A 16,502-nucleotide genomic window follows, 5' to 3' on the forward strand; every position below is an offset into this window, starting at 1 on the left:
GAGTGGCGGTGGGATGGGGGGGAGGGGAGTGGCGGTGGGGTGGGGGGGGGGAGTGGCGGTGGGATGGGCGGTGGGATGGGTGTGGGGGAGGGGAGTGGCGGTGGGATGGGTGGGGGAGGGGAGTGGCGGTGGGATGGGGAGGGGAGTGGCGGTGGGGGGGTGGGGGAGGGGAGTGGCGGTGGGATGGGGGGGAGGGGAGTGGCGGTGGGGTGGGTGGGGGGGGGAGTGGCGGTGGGATGGGCGGTGGGATGGGTGTGGGGGAGGGGAGTGGCGGTGGGATGGGGTGGGGGGGGAGTGGCGGTGGGATGGGCGGTGGGATGGGTGTGGGGAGGGGAGTGGCGGTGGGATGGGTGGGGGAGGGGAGTGGCGGTGGGATGGGTGGGGGAGGGGAGTGGCGGTGGGATGGGGGAGGGGAGTGGCGGTGGGGGGGTGGGGGAGGGGAGTGGCGGTGGAATGGGGGGGAGGGGAGTGGCGGTGGGATGGGTGGGGGGGGAGTGGCGGTGGGATGGGTGGGGGAGAGGAGTGGCGGTGGGGGTGTGGGGGAGGGGAGTGGCGGTGGGATGGGTGGGGGAGGGGAGTGGCGGTGGGGGTGTGGGGGAGGGGAGTGGCGGTGGGATGGGGAGGGGAGGGGCGGTGGGATGGGGGGAGGGGAGTGGCGGTGGGATGGGGGGGGAGTGGCGGTGGGATGGGTGGGGGAGGGGAGTGGCGGTGGGATGGGTGGGGGAGGGGAGTGGCGGTGGGGGTGTGGGGGAGGGGAGTGGCGGTGGGATGGGGGGGAGGGGAGGGGCGGTGGGATGGGGAGGGGAGTGGCGGTGGGATGGGGGGGGAGTGGCGGTGGGATGGGGGGAGGGGAGGGGCGGTGGGATGGGTGGGGGAGAGGAGTGGCGGTGGGGGTGTGGGGGAGGGGAGTGGCGGTGGGATGGGGGGGAGTGGCGGTGGGATGGGTGGGGGAGGGGAGTGGCGGTGGGATGGGTGGGGGAGGGGAGTGGCGGTGGGGGTGTGGGGGAGGGGAGTGGCGGTGGGATGGGGGGGAGGGGAGGGGCGGTGGGATGGGGGGAGGGGAGTGGCGGTGGGATGGGGGGGGAGTGGCGGTGGGATGGGTGGGGGAGGGGAGTGGCGGTGGGATGGGTGGGGGAGGGGAGTGGCGGTGGGGGTGTGGGGGAGGGGAGTGGCGGTGGGATGGGGGGGAGGGGAGGGGCGGTGGGATGGGGGGAGGGGAGTGGCGGTGGGATGGGGGGGGAGTGGCGGTGGGATGGGTGGGGGAGGGGAGTGGCGGTGGGATGGGTGGGGGAGGGGAGTGGCGGTGGGGGTGTGGGGGAGGGGAGTGGCGGTGGGATGGGGGGAGGGGAGTGGCGGTGGGATGGGGAGGGGAGGGGCGGTGGGATGGGGAGGGGAGTGGCGGTGGGATGGGGAGGGGAGTGGCGGTGGGATGGGGGGGGGGAGTGGCGGTGGGCTGGGTGGGGGGGGAGTGGCGGTGGGATGGGGAGGGGAGTGGCGGTGGGATGGGGGGGGGAGTGGCGGTGGGATGGGGGGGGAGTGGCGGTGGGATGGGGGGAGGGGAGTGGCGGTGGGATGGGGGGGGAGTGGCGGTGGGATGGGGGGGGAGTGGCGGTGGGGTGGGTGGGGGGGGGAGTGGCGGTGGGATGGGGGGGAGGGGAGTGGCGGTGGGATGGGGGGGGAGTGGCGGTGGGATGGGGGAGGGGAGGGGCGGTGGGATGGGTGGGGGAGAGGAGTGGCGGTGGGATGGGGGGGAGTGGCGGTGGGATGGGGGGGAGGGGAGTGGCGGTGGGATGGGGGGGGAGTGGCGGTGGGATGGGGGGGAGGGGAGTGGCGGTGGGATTGGGGAGGGGAGTGGCGGTGGGATGGGGGGGAGGGGAGGGGCGGTGGGATGGGGGAGGGGAGTGGCGGTGGGATGGGTGGGGGAGAGGAGTGGCGGTGGGATGGGGGGGGAGTGGCGGTGGGATGGGGGGGGAGTGGCGGTGGGATGGGGGGGAGTGGCGGTGGGATGGGGGGGAGGGGAGTGGCGGTGGGATGGGGAGGGGAGTGGCGGTGGGATGGGGGGGAGGGGAGGGGCGGTGGGATGGGGGAGGGGAGTGGCGGTGGGATGGGTGGGGGAGAGGAGTGGCGGTGGGATGGGGGGGGAGTGGCGGTGGGATGGGGGGGAGTGGCGGTGGGATGGGGGGGAGGGGAGTGGCGGTGGGATGGGGGAGGGGAGTGGCGGTGGGATGGGGGGGAGGGGAGGGGCGGTGGGATGGGGGGAGGGGAGTGGCGGTGGGATGGGGGGGAGTGGCGGTGGGATGGGGGAGGGGAGTGGCGGTGGGATGGGGGAGGGGAGTGGCGGTGGGATGGGGGGGAGGGGAGGGGCGGTGGGATGGGGGGGGAGTGGCGGTGGGATGGGGGGGAGGGGAGTGGCGGTGGGATGGGTCGGAGTGGCGGTGGGATGGGGGGGAGGGGAGTGGCGGTGGGATGGGGGGGGGAGTGGCGGTGGGATGGGGGGGAGGGGAGTGGCGGTGGGATGGGGGGGGAGTGGCGGTGGGATGGGGGGGAGGGGAGTGGCGGTGGGATGGGGGGGAGGGGAGGGGCGGTGGGATGGGGGGGGAGTGGCGGTGGGATGGGGGGGGAGTGGCGGTGGGATGGAGGGGGAGTGGCGGTGGGATGGGGGGGAGTGGCGGTGGGATGGGGGGGAGGGGAGTGGCGGTGGGATGGGGAGAGGAGTGGCGGTGGGATGGGGGGGGAGTGGCGGTGGGATGGGGGGAGGGGAGTGGCGGTGGGATGGGGAGGGGAGTGGCGGTGGGATGGGGGGGAGGGGAGGGGCGGTGGGATGGAGGGGAGGGGAGTGGCGGTGGGATGGGGGGGAGTGGCGGTGGGATGGGGGGGAGGGGAGTGGCGGTGGGATGGGGGAGGGGACTGGCGGTGGGATGGGGAGGGGAGTGGCGGTGGGATGGGGGGGGAGTGGCGGTGGGATGGGGAGGGGAGTGGCGGTGGGATGGGGGGGGAGTGGCGGTGGGATGGGGGGGAGGGGAGGGGCGGTGGGATGGGGAGGGGAGTGGCGGTGGGATGGGGGGGGAGTGGCGGTGGGATGGGGGGGAGGGGAGGGGCGGTGGGATGGGGGGAGGGGAGGGGCGGTGGGATGGGGGAGGGGAGTGGCGGTGGGATGGGGGGGGAGTGGCGGTGGGATGGGGGGGAGGGGAGTGGCGGTGGGATGGGGGGGGAGTGGCGGTGGGATGGGGGGGTGGGGAGTGGCGGTGGGATGGGGGGGAGGGGAGGGGCGGTGGGATGGGGGGGAGTGGCGGTGGGATGGGGGGGGGAGTGGCGGTGGGATGGGGGGGAGGGGAGTGGCGGTGGGATGGGGAGGGGAGGGGCGGTGGGATGGGGGGGAGGGGAGTGGCGGTGGGATGGGGGAGGGGAGGGGCGGTGGGATGGGGGGGAGGGGAGTGGCGGTGGGATGGGTGGGGGGGGAGTGGCGGTGGGATGGGTGGGGGAGAGGAGTGGCGGTGGGATGGGGGGGGAGTGGCGGTGGGATGGGGGGGAGTGGCGGTGGGATGGGTGGGGGAGAGGAGTGGCGGTGGGATGGGGGGGGAGTGGCGGTGGGATGGGGGGGGGGGGAGTGGCGGTGGGATGGGGGAGGGGAGGGGCGGTGGGATGGGGGAGGGGAGTGGCGGTGGGATGGGGGAGGGGAGGGGCGGTGGGATGGGGGGGGAGTGGCGGTGGGATGGGGGGGGAGTGGCGGTGGGATGGGGGGAGGGGAGGGGCGGTGGGATGGGGGGAGTGGCGGTGGGATGGGGGGGAGGGGAGTGGCGGTGGGATGGGTGGGGGAGGGGAGTGGCGGTGGGGTGGGGGGAGGGGAGTGACGGTTGGGGCGGTGGGGGAGGGGAGTGGCGGTGGAATGGGGGGAGGGGAGTGGCGGTGGGATGGGTGGGGGGGGAGTGGCGGTGGGATGGGTGGGGGAGAGGAGTGGCGGTGGGGGTGTGGGGGAGGGGAGTGGCGGTGGGATGGGTGGGGGAGGGGAGTGGCGGTGGGGGTGTGGGGGAGGGGAGTGGCGGTGGGATGGGTGGGGGAGGGGAGTGGCGGTGGGGGTGTGGGGGAGGGGAGTGGCGGTGGGATGGGTGGGGAGGGGAGTGGCGGTGGGGGGGTGGGGGAGGGGAGTGGTGGTGGAATGGGGGGGAGGGGAGTGGCGGTGGGGGGGTGGGGGAGGGGAGTGGCGGTGGGATGGGGGGGAGGGGAGTGGCGGTGGGGGGGTGGGGGAGGGGAGTGGCGGTGGAATGGGTGGGGGAGAGGAGTGGCGGTGGGATGGGGGGGGAGGGGAGTGGCGGTGGGATGGGGAGGGGAGGGGCGGTGGGATGGGGGGGGAGTGGCGGTGGGATGGGGGGGAGTGGCGGTGGGATGGGGGGGGGAGTGGCGGTGGGATGGGGGGGGAGTGGCGGTGGGATGGGGGGGAGTGGCGGTGGGATGGGGGGGGAGGGGAGTGGCGGTGGGATGGGGAGGGGAGGGGCGGTGGGATGGGGGGGAGGGGAGTGGCGGTGGGATGGGGGAGGGGAGGGGCGGTGGGATGGGGGGGAGGGGAGTGGCGGTGGGATGGGTGGGGGGGGAGTGGCGGTGGGATGGGTGGGGGAGAGGAGTGGCGGTGGGATGGGGGGGGAGTGGCGGTGGGATGGGGGGGGAGTGGCGGTGGGATGGGTGGGGGAGAGGAGTGGCGGTGGGATGGGGGGGGAGTGGCGGTGGGATGGGGGGGGGAGTGGCGGTGGGATGGGGAGGGGAGGGGCGGTGGGATGGGGGAGGGGAGTGGCGGTGGGATGGGGGAGGGGAGGGGCGGTGGGATGGGGGGGGAGTGGCGGTGGGATGGGGGGGGAGTGGCGGTGGGATGGGGGGGAGGGGAGGGGCGGTGGGATGGGGGGAGTGGCGGTGGGATGGGGGGGGAGGGGAGTGGCGGTGGGATGGGTGGGGGAGGGGAGTGGCGGTGGGATGGGGGAGGGGAGTGGCGGTGGGGGGGTGGGGGAGGGGAGTGGCGGTGGAATGGGGGGAGGGGAGTGGCGGTGGGATGGGTGGGGGGGGAGTGGCGGTGGGATGGGTGGGGGAGAGGAGTGGCGGTGGGGGTGTGGGGGAGGGGAGTGGCGGTGGGATGGGTGGGGGAGGGGAGTGGCGGTGGGGGTGTGGGGGAGGGGAGTGGCGGTGGGATGGGTGGGGGAGGGGAGTGGCGGTGGGGGTGTGGGGGAGGGGAGTGGCGGTGGGATGGGTGGGGAGGGGAGTGGCGGTGGGGGGGTGGGGGAGGGGAGTGGTGGTGGAATGGGGGGGAGGGGAGTGGCGGTGGGGGGGTGGGGGAGGGGAGTGGCGGTGGGATGGGGGGGAGGGGAGTGGCGGTGGGGGGGTGGGGGAGGGGAGTGGCGGTGGAATGGGTGGGGGAGAGGAGTGGCGGTGGGATGGGGGGGAGGGGAGTGGCGGTGGGATGGGGAGGGGAGGGGCGGTGGGATGGGGGGGGAGTGGCGGTGGGATGGGGGGGAGTGGCGGTGGGATGGGGGGGGAGTGGCGGTGGGATGGGGGGGGAGTGGCGGTGGGATGGGGGGGAGTGGCGGTGGGATGGGGGGGAGGGGAGTGGCGGTGGGATGGGGGAGGGGAGGGGCGGTGGGATGGGGGAGGGGAGGGGCGGTGGGATGGGGGAGGGGAGTGGCGGTGGGATGGGGAGGGGAGTGGCGGTGGGATGGGGAGGGGAGGGGCGGTGGGATGGGGGGGAGGGGAGTGGCGGTGGGATGGGGGGGGAGTGGCGGTGGGATGGGGGGGAGGGGAGTGGCGGTGGGATGGGGAGGGGAGGGGCGGTGGGATGGGGGGGAGGGGAGTGGCGGTGGGATGGGGAGGGGAGGGGCGGTGGGATGGGGGAGGGGAGGGGCGGTGGGATGGGGGAGGGGAGTGGCGGTGGGATGGGGAGGGGAGGGGCGGTGGGATGGGGGGGAGGGGAGGGGCGGTGGGATGGGGGGGGAGTGGCGGTGGGATGGGGGGGGAGTGGCGGTGGGATGGGGGGGGAGGGGAGTGGCGGTGGGATGGGGAGGGGAGGGGCGGTGGGATGGGGGGGAGGGGAGTGGCGGTGGGATGGGGGGGGAGTGGCGGTGGGATGGGGGGGAGGGGAGGGGCGGTGGGATGGGGGGGGGAGGGGAGGGGCGGTGGGATGGGGGGAGGGGAGTGGCGGTGGGATGGGGGGGGGAGGGGATTGGTGGGGGGGGGGGTTGTGCCCTCAGGAGACGTTAGGCAGTCCCTAGGGTGTTGGAGATCTGCGCCGATTGGCTGACCAGTAAATTATTCCTGTTTCGGAATGCGCTCGTCCAATAGAATCCTTTCTGTAATGACAGCACTGTCTTCACTTGGCAATCTGACGTAGCCCTTCGTTGCTACGGAGATTAATATTGGGAGAGAACGGGTGTGGTTGGCTCAATGTCATCAGTTTTACCCCTTGAGGGCAAATTCAGAGCGGCCACCCCCAGATTGGGCTGTGAAACTGGGTCAATTTCCCGGGAGTAATGGTGATGATTGTTTGGGGCATTTGATGCAGGTGCGAGTGGGATTTGGGGTAGGATGTTGTTACATTGAATTTGTGCTGCATATTGGGGGTTGCCCTGGGGAAGTGGGGTAGTGATGGAGGGGGTATAGGATGGGCAGTGGCAGTGTCCACCTGCTTTACCCATTGGCATCTCAAAGGGAGGCAGGTCCGACGGGATGACTCAACCTCCAGAATTTTCCATCAATTCTGTACACATTAACAACATAGGAGGGAAGATCTTTGGAAAGATGGGATAGGAATAGACTCCTCCAGATACCTCAGGATAGCGGGGACCCACCGTAGCTGTGATTTCAGTGCCTTCCCTGACCCACCTCTCCCATTTCGCACCCGAGTGGGCAGCTCCAGCTGTTCCCCGAATGGTGCGAGGATCCCATGGAAATGTTTCTGATCCGGGAACACGGATTTGTTTGGGAGTAGAGAGGGGTGGGGGGAGGTTTTTACTTAAAGTGGTGGTTGGGGGGTTTTGGGTGGGGGAGGGTTGCAGTCAGCGAGCACAAGTTCTGCATTGCCATGGTCACAAGGATCGAGAGCTCACCCCCCTCATCGAACAGTTTGATTTAATCTGGAGAGTAACCTGCCAATTCAGCTGACTTGGAGCTGGCCTTAGAAACGCAATGTCAATATCGGTCTCTCCTTCTCGCAGTGACGTGTCCCAGTCCAGTGTCCACTCACTTCCCAGCAAAGGGCTGGAACCGCTGAAGGAATTGATGGCAAAGAACACATGGACGCTGAAGAAGCTCCCTCCTCTGAAGACTTTCCTTCACCTAATGAGAGCTGACCTCACGTATCCAAGCCACTGCTGTGCGTTCAAGAACTGGAAGAAAAACCAAGGGTAAGTCAGTGCCCATGAAGATAGCCAAGACAAATTGGGTGATGTTCTTTCCCTGGGACACTGGGTACTGAAACCCATCAGTGATATTTTACAAAGGTTTTTCAGTGCACCTCTGAGTCAATGTTTCATAGTGTGGGGACGCCTACCGACTTTAAACAGCGGTGAATGAACGAGGCTGAGACTGTTAATCACTGTTTCCCTGGTGTGCAGAAGTTAACCATAGTGTCTGACGTGGTGCCTAGTTAATAGAACAATAACTTACCCTTAAGACAGTGAAACATCAAAGGAGTGTTACCAAACAAGATTTGACACGTAACCACATAAGGAGGTATTAGAACAGATGAAGAGTTGGGTCAAAGAGATAGGTTTTAAGGATGTCTTAAATGAGGAGAGGGCGGACGAGCGGAGGAGAGATTTCGGGAGGGAATTCCAGAACTTAGGGCAGTAGTTTACAACCTTTTCTCGATTAAGGAAAACTGTAATATATTGTGTAATTCCGTGGAATCCTGACCCCTCTCTCCCCCTCCCCCCCCCCCCCCCCACTCCCATCATATATATATTATAAAACAAAAGTGAAAACAAAAGTACAATACTATTGAATGAATGAACGATTATTTTCCATTAAATGGAAGAACGATATATCTTGTGAAATTTGGTACAATTTTCAAATGACATAAAAATTGTGCAGAACCCTTTTAAGGGAAGCTGTGGGTTCCTGGGAATCCTTTTTATTAAAATGTATTTTATTACAAACATATATCAAAACAGGTTACAGCAAATAAACACTCCGGGAAATATACTTCCCAGCAATCAATTATACAGTCAGTACAGATTTTCCCCAATTTTCACCCCCCCCCCACCCCGAACAGCCCCTCAAACACGGTCACAGACATCCCCCACCTTTTCTCAAACCCCCCTGCAGAGCCCCTTAACTCACACTTTATCTTCTCTAACCGCAGGAAGTCGTACAGGTCACCCAACCAAGCCGCTATCCCCGGTGGCGATGCCGACCGCCACTCCAGTACAATCCGCCGCCGTGCAATCAGAGAGGTGAAGGCCTGGGTTCCAGGGAATCCTGGTCGAAAAACATTGGCTTCAAGTGTGGACACAGCGGCCAACGGCGGAGGGGATTAAAATCAGGGGTGCATGAGGCCTGATGTGGACGGATGCAGATATCTCGGAGGGTTGTACGGTTGGAGGAGGTCACAGAGATAGAGAGAGCCAAGGCAATGGAGGGATTAGAAAACAAGAGGATGAGAATGTTAAAATTGAGACGGGTGGAAGGTAAGACTGAGGAAGGTGAGAGGGAACTCGGGTTTTCACCCATTGCAGAAGGGTTTCAGTTGAGGAAACCATGCTGTGATCTGAATTCAGCACAGTGACGCTGAATAAGTGAAGCACTCATCGTAATTATTTCACTAAATATTGCCCCAATGTTTTCTGCTCTATAATGTGTCTTTTCGATCTTCAGTTTGCCTTACAGGCTTTTGGAGTCAATAATGTGCAATCAAACCGGAGGTCATGGGCTCAGGCAGAAAAGATCCTTCAGTTTATACAATGGGCCTTTTTACCATAGCTACGCTGACGATAACGCAGGTCAAACCTCTGACCAGGGTTCAAAGCACCGAGATTTCCACAGCAACTCCCACTATTATGTCTTCTTTGAGGAACAAGGAGATGAAGATGTTGGGTTTGGCCAGGAGCTGAAGAACCCGCAGGAGGACCACGTACAAGCTTTCGACAATCATTATGATTACATGGTGTGCGGGGGCAACGAGGAGATTGTATGCAAGCCAGAGCCGGATGAATTCAACCCTTGCGAGGACATTATGGGTTACGACTCTCTGAGAATTATCGTATGGTTTGTTAACCTGTTGGCCATTCTGGGCAATATATTTGTACTCCTGGTTCTACTGACTAGTCACTACAAGCTCACTGTCCCTCGCTTTCTGATGTGCAACCTGGCAGTGGCAGATTTCTGCATGGGCATTTACTTACTGCTGATTGCCTCAGTGGACCTCTACACCAGAACCGAGTATTACAATTATGCCATAGTCTGGCAGACGGGGCCTGGCTGCAACACTGCCGGATTCTTCACCGTCTTTGCCAGCGAGTTCTCCGTCTACACGCTTACCGTGATCACGCTGGAGCGCTGGTACGCTATCAACTTTGCCATGCGTTTAGACAGGAAGCTGAGGCTGCGACACGCTGCCATGGTCATGGCAGGAGGCTGGGTGCTCTGCTTCACCTTGGCCCTTCTCCCCATTGTAGGAGTAAGCAGCTACATTAAGGTCAGCATCTGCCTGCCCATGGATACAGAGTCCCAGCTGGCACAGGGCTACATCGTTTTGGTTCTGTTGGGCAACATCTTGGCGTTCATCATAATCTGCGCCTGCTACGTCAAGATCTACGTGACGGTAAAGAACCCACATTACAAACCAGGCAGCAAAGACACCAAAATCGCCAAACGGATGGCGGTGTTGATCTTCACCGACTTCACCTGCATGGCCCCCATCTCTTTCTATGCGCTGTCCGCCATCTTGAACAAGCCACTGATAACCGTGACCAACTCCAAGATATTGCTGGTCCTCTTCTACCCGCTCAATTCCTGCGCCAACCCTTTCCTTTATGTCATCTTCACCAAGGCCTTCCGCCGTGACGTCTTCATCTTACTGAGCAAGGTGGGCCTCTGCCAGCGGCGGGCCCAGCTCTACCGGGGTCAGACCGTCCCTGTCAAGAACGGCAATGTTTTCTCCGGGATCCGGGGTGGCAGGGGGGCAACGCTGGACCTCGCCAACACGAACCACCTCTCTTGCAGCCCTCACCAACACCACAGTAACTGCCAGAAAACAGTGACAATTGGCAGAGGTTGCAAAGTGAGTGAACTGTAACTGTGGAATGGAGGAGGGGGGGACAGGGAGGTAGCTTTAGATTTGAAGGTTAACTCGTGACCAGAAGTGCAGTAGTAGTTAGCAATGAAAAACATAATAGGTATGTTTGTATTATTACCCATGATTTCGTTGACATAATGTGGCGCTTGGTTCAAAGAAGCCATTTAAATGATTCCGGCACGTTAGCACTGCTGCCTCACGGCGCCAGGGACCCGGGTTCAATTCTGGCCTCGGGTCACCGTCTGTGTGGAGTTTGCACGTTCTCCCCGTCTGCGTGGGTTTCCTCCGGTGTCCTCCCACAGTTCAAAGATGTGCGGGTTGGGTGGATTTGTCCCTTAGTGTCCAGGGATGTGCAGGCTAGATTGCGGGGATAGGACAGCGTGGACGTGGGTATGGTGCTCATTCAAAGGGTCGGTGCAGACCCGATGGGCTGAATGGCCTCCTTCTGCATTGTAGGGATTCTAACGTTAGCTGTAGGGAAAGGTAAAGAGGGAGGTCTAGTTTAAATTAGCTCGAGTGATTCCAATCTAGGCACGAGGGTAGTAGAGTCCACAGAATAACAATAAAGATGCTCCCAATTGGAATCATGACATGCAGAACGAAGCCGTTCTGTTCATTGCTGCAATTTGTTTTATGCACTGATGGGATGTGGATGTCACAAACAAGACCAAGCATACCCCTAATTGCTCTTGAGGTGGTGGGGGTGAGCCGCCTTCTTGATCCGCTGCAGCCCATGTGGTGTAGGTACATCCACGGTGCTGTTAGGCGTTTGACCCAGTGACAGTGAAGGAACGGCCGATATATTTCCAAGTCAGGATGGTGAGTGACTTGGAGGGGCATGTACGGGCGATGACGTTCCCATGGGTCTGCTGCCTTTGTGCTTCTAGGTGGTAGAGATCATGGGCGGGATTCTCCAATAATGGGGCGATGTCCCCGCGCCAGCGTCAAAACGCGGATGTTTCACTCTGGACTTTTCAGAGTGTTTCTCCTACCTGCAAGAGGCTGGCAGGGCCCCGGAGTGCTTCTCGCAGCTGTGGCTGCCGATACGGGGTCCCGCACGTCCGGTCGGGAGTCCGCGCATGCGCAAGGCGGCGGCCGCGCCATTCGCGATGGTGGTCTTGAACTGTGGAGTGTCACAAAAAATGTAGCCCCATCACGAGATCGCGCGTACCTGCGGATCGGTGCCGCCCGATCGCCCCCCTTGGTCATCTGTGAGGCCCGCCCCGGTGAAGGATCCCCCTCCGCCCCCCCACCAGGACAGCCGCGGACAGAGCCCGCATCCGCCACCAGCCGTTCCCGACCACGCCCTCGGGAACTCGGCCAGTTGTCCCTGGAGAATCACCGCGAGGGCCTCTGTCAATGGCCCCCTACCTGCGGCGGGTAGACCGCATGTACGAGATTCACGGCGATTCTCCGGGGACCAGAGAACCGCGGGAGCGGCGTCACGCCAGATTTTGGTGTCAATGCCCATTGCCACGCGCCAATCGCGATTTCGGTGCAGACGCTCAGAATCCCACCCCATTTGAAATGTGCCGCAAAAGAACCCGAGTGAGTTGCTGCTGTGAATATTGTAGATGGTACATTAGGCTGCCACTGGGATGGAAGGAATGAATACTTGAGGTGGGAAGAATAAACACTTAAGGCGATGGATGGGGTGCAGATCAGGCGGGCTGCTTTGTCCTGGATGGTGTCGAGCTTCCTGAGTATTGTTGGAGCTGCACCCTTCCAGGCAAGTGGAGAGTATTCCATTAAATTTCTCATCTTGCTCAGAGATGCCACTCAGCAGCTAGTGTGAAACATGGAAACATTATTTCATTAGCGATCAGGACTGAACGTATGGCATCAGCAATCAACCTCTGTACAAGGATACTCACAGGTTTGTTGGGGCAGACCCCACCAGTTACAACACCCATATTAAATAGGCAGTCACTTGCCATAGGATTTACAACACAGAAGGAGGGTACACAGCCCATTATATTCTTACTGACTGAAAATGAGTTATCCGGCCTAATTCCACCTTCCTGACCTTGTCACACAGGTTACCCCCAACTCAGGTGGATATCCAAGTGTGTTTTCAAATGCGAGGAGGGTTTCTGCGTCTTCCACCCATTTCAGACAGTGAGTTTCAACCCCCTCACTATGTCCTGGGTCATAAAAGTTTCACTTCAACATCATCGCCCCCCCACCCCCCCCCCAACCACCACCACCACCACTGCTAATCCTTCTACCTACGCTAATCCTTCTACCACCGCTAATCCTTCTACCACCGCTAATCCTTCTACCACCGCTAATCCTTCAACCACCGCTAATCCTTCAACCACCGCTAATCCTTCAACCACCGCTAATCCTTCAACCACCGCTAATCCTTCTGCCACCGCTAATCCTTCAACCACCGCTAATCCTTCAACCACCGCTAATCCTTCTAACGCCGCTAATCCTTCTACCAATTACTTTATGCCCACTGTTTACTCACCTTGCAGCATATCCACTCTATCTAGGCCCCTTGTATAAAAGCAATAAGCAGCTTAGTGTAAATGCTGAGCGTCTATTCTCAGGGTCAGAGACAGGCCGTTCTCGCTCACTAGCTCCTGTCTCCTTCTGGTGCATCAAATGCAAGAACAAACAAGAGGCATAACTCCTTGTGTGCTTCAATCCTTCTAACCCCCTCAAACTGGTGTGGGATTAGTCTGTACTAAACACACCAACAGCAGTTGAAACAAAGATCACTACATTGCATAGACATTTAACCTACCACACTCTTGCTTTATGGGCGAGTATTATAACAGCACCACCACGTTAAGCCTGCACTTGGCCTGCTTCAGGTGGTAAAATTGCAATTTAATTCCAATTGCCGAGACAGAATGCAGGGGAGCACCATCTACATGGGGCCACACTCGCGTGCTTGGTGACAACATTGTGGAGTACATCATCCCCTAGCTTTTCACTCTGATGAATAGACGAACAAATTGATTTCGGGGTCTCCAGTTAAACTCCAGTTTAGCACAGGGCTGAATCTCTGGTTTTGAAAGCAGACCAAGGCAGGCCAGCAGCACGGTTCGATTCCTGTACCAACCTCCCCGAACAGGCGCCGGAATGTGGCGACTAGGGGCTTTTCACAGTAACTTCATTTGAAGCCTACTTGTGACATTAAGCGATTTTCATTTCATTTTTCATTAAACCGTTCCTTGAAGTGTGAACATTCATTCAGAATCCACGAGAGTAGAATCGCAAATATTTGTGAACAATTCCATTGAGTACAAGATGAATTGAATTGCTGATGATTTGATATTTTACACACTGCCCCACTTGTGTTTTCTTGCTTGATAGTGGAAACATCTGTTGATAAATATTTGGACGTTAAGCTCTGCCTAATTTATTGAGTGTTTTATAGCACTGTTTGCATATTGACTGCTGGTTGTTTTTGGGTTCTGTGTGATTTAGTTTTGAGCTAGTTTGTTTCTGTGTTAAAGGGATGAGTTTCTCATCGAAATCTTCTGTTTTAAAGAAGAAACAGAAACATGGAGATCCTCCTTAATTTGTTCATGTGATGTGGCCTCGCTGGCAAGGCCAGCATTTATTGCCCATCCCTAGTTGCCCTTGGGAAGGTGGTGGTGAGTTGCCTTCTTGAACCGCTGCAGTCCATGTGGCGTAGGTACACCCACAGTGCTGTTAGGGAGGGAGTTCCAGGATTTTGACCCAGCGACAGTGAAGGAACGGCTGATATATTTCCAGGTCAGGGTGGTGAGTGATTTCAAGGGGAGCCTTCAGGTGGTGGGGTTCCCAGGTATCTGCTGTCCCCATCCATCAAGGTGATAGAGGTCACGTTCTTGGGAGGTGCTGTCGAAGGAGCCTTGGGCGGGTTGCTGCAGTGCATCTTGTAGAGGGTGCACACGGCTGCCATGTGTGTCAGTGGTGGAGGGAGTGAATGTTGGAGGTGGTTGGTGGGGTGCCGATCGAGCGACTGTTTTTTCCTGGATGGTGTTGAGCTTGGTGAGTGTTGTTGGGGCTGCACTCATCCTAGCAAGTGGAGAGTATTCCATTACACTCCTGGCCTGAGCCTTGAACATGGTAGATATGGGGCGGGATTCTCCGATGCCCACCGGGTCGGAGAATCGCCGGGGGTGCGGCGTGAATCCCACCCCCGCCGGCCGCCGAATTCTCCGGCACCGGTGGCCCCCCCCCCAGCGATTCTCCAGCCCGCGATGGGCCAAAGTCCTGCTGCTTCTATGCCAGTCCCGCCTGCGCAAATTGAACCAGGTCCCTTACCGGCGGGACCTGGCGGCGCGGGTGGGCTCCAGGGTCCTGGGGGGGTGGGGGCGGGGGGGGGGCGCGGGGGGATCTGGCACGGGGGGTGCCCGCACGGTGGCCTGGTCCGCGATCGGGGCCCACCGATCCGTGGGCGGGCCTGTGCCTTGGGAGCACTCTTTTCCTATGCGCCGATCATCAGCCTCCGCGATGGCCGACGCGGAGGTGAACCCCCCCTGCGCATGCGCGGGGATGACATCAGCAGCCGCTGATGCTCCCGCGCATGCGCGGACTCGCGCCGGCTGGCGGAGTCTCTTCGGCCCCGGCTGGCGTGGCTCCAAAGGCCTTCCACGCCAGCCGGCCTGGCGCCAACCACTCCGGGGCGGGCCTAGCCCCTAAAGGTGAGGAGGATTCCGCACCTTTGGGGCGGCCCGACGCCAGAGTGGTTCACGCCACTCCATCCCGCCGGGACCCCCCCCGCCCCGCTGGGTAGGGGAGAATGCCGCCCATGGTTTGGGAAGTCAGGACATAGTCAATTACCACAAAATTCCCAGTCACAAGCTTGTTCTTGTAGACACAATATTTATATGGCTAGTCCAGTTCAGTTTCTGGTCAATAATAACCCCCAGGATGTTGATATCAGGGGATTTATCCAATTATTTATCCAATTCCCTTTAAAAAGTTAATATTGACACTTGATTTAGCTACCAGAGGCTGTTGGCTGAGGCATCAGCTTGCTGTGATCCTGTTCGTGAAAACAAATGTTTCAATGGAAAACCCAAAGACATTTTACCAGTACAGTTCCATGAAGGTGGCAAAGCAGATGGATAAGGTGGTCAAGAAGGCATACGGCATGCTTACCTTCATCGGCCGGGGCATTGAGTACAAGAGTTGTCAGGTCATGTCAAAGTTGTGTAAAACTTTAGTCAGGCCACATTTGGAATATTGGGTGCAGTTCTGATTGCCACACTACCAGAAGGACGTGGATGCTTTGGAGAGAGTGCAAAGAAGGTTTACCAGAATGTTGCCTGGTCTGGAGTGTGTTTGCGATGAGGAGAGGTTGAATAAACTCGGAATGTTTTTGTTGGAAAAGCGGAGGCTGAGGGGAGACATGATTGAGAATTGCAAAATTATGACAGGTATAGACAGAGTGAATATTCAGAAGCTTTGTGGAAGACTCAATTATGAGGGGGTACAGGTTCAAGGTGAGAGGGGAACGTTTTGGGGTGATGTGCGGGGAAAGTTTTTCATGCAGAGGGTGATGGGTGTCTGGAACGCGTTGCCAGTGAAGGTGGTGGAGACAGGCATGATTGCAATTTTTAAGATGTATCTTGCTAGACAGATGAACGGGTGGGGAATGGAGGGATACGGATCATTTGGGCAATAGGTAATAGGTCTCTATGTGGAATCTGAATTGGCGCAGGCTTGGTAGGCTGAAGGGCCTATTCCTGTGCTGTAATGTTCTTTGTTTTCCATTAAGAGAAAGAAGATAACTATGGAAAAGGTACGACCATCAGGGATATGCATGGTAACTTACGCGTTGATACAAAAGATGCGGGCAGAGTTTGCAATGTGTACTTTGACTTCACTAAGGAGAGGGATGATGCTAACATTCTAGTTAAAGAGCAGGAGTTTGAAATATTAGACAGAATGGCCGGGATTCTCCCGCAATTGGCGGGACGGCCCGACGCCGGCCCCAAGAGCAGCGCGAACCACTCCGGCGTCGGGTCGCCCAGAATCCTCCGCACTTCCGGGGTTAGGCCGGCGCCGGTGGGGTTGGCACCGCGCCAACCGGCGCCAAAGGGCCGGCACAAGTTGCCGCTTGCCCAGAACCGCTGGCATGTTATGGCGCATGCGCAGAACCGCCGTCGTGTTTCCTGCGCATGCGCAGGGGGTTTCTTCTCCGCGCCAGCCATGGCGGAGCCTTACAGAGGCCGGAGGGAAAGAGTGCCCCCCACGGCACAGGCCCGCCCGCAGATTGGTGGGC

General features: G+C 60.8%; 1 protein-coding gene across 1 annotated transcript in view; it reads left to right on the forward strand.

Moving 5' to 3' along the window:
- The window catches only part of tshr (thyroid stimulating hormone receptor), a 113,962-nt gene extending 103,692 nt beyond the window's left edge, over positions 1–10,270 (forward strand). The window contains exons 9-10 of the mRNA XM_072495002.1: positions 7,191–7,379; positions 8,863–10,270. Of these exons, the coding sequence (XP_072351103.1) occupies positions 7,191–7,379; positions 8,863–10,270 (1,597 nt within the window). The remainder of the gene's footprint in view (positions 1–7,190; positions 7,380–8,862) is intronic.
- The last annotated feature ends 6,232 nt before the right edge of the window (positions 10,271–16,502 follow it).

This window comes from Scyliorhinus torazame, chromosome 2 (genome assembly GCF_047496885.1).
Source record: "Scyliorhinus torazame isolate Kashiwa2021f chromosome 2, sScyTor2.1, whole genome shotgun sequence".
Lineage (NCBI taxonomy): Eukaryota > Metazoa > Chordata > Chondrichthyes > Carcharhiniformes > Scyliorhinidae > Scyliorhinus > Scyliorhinus torazame.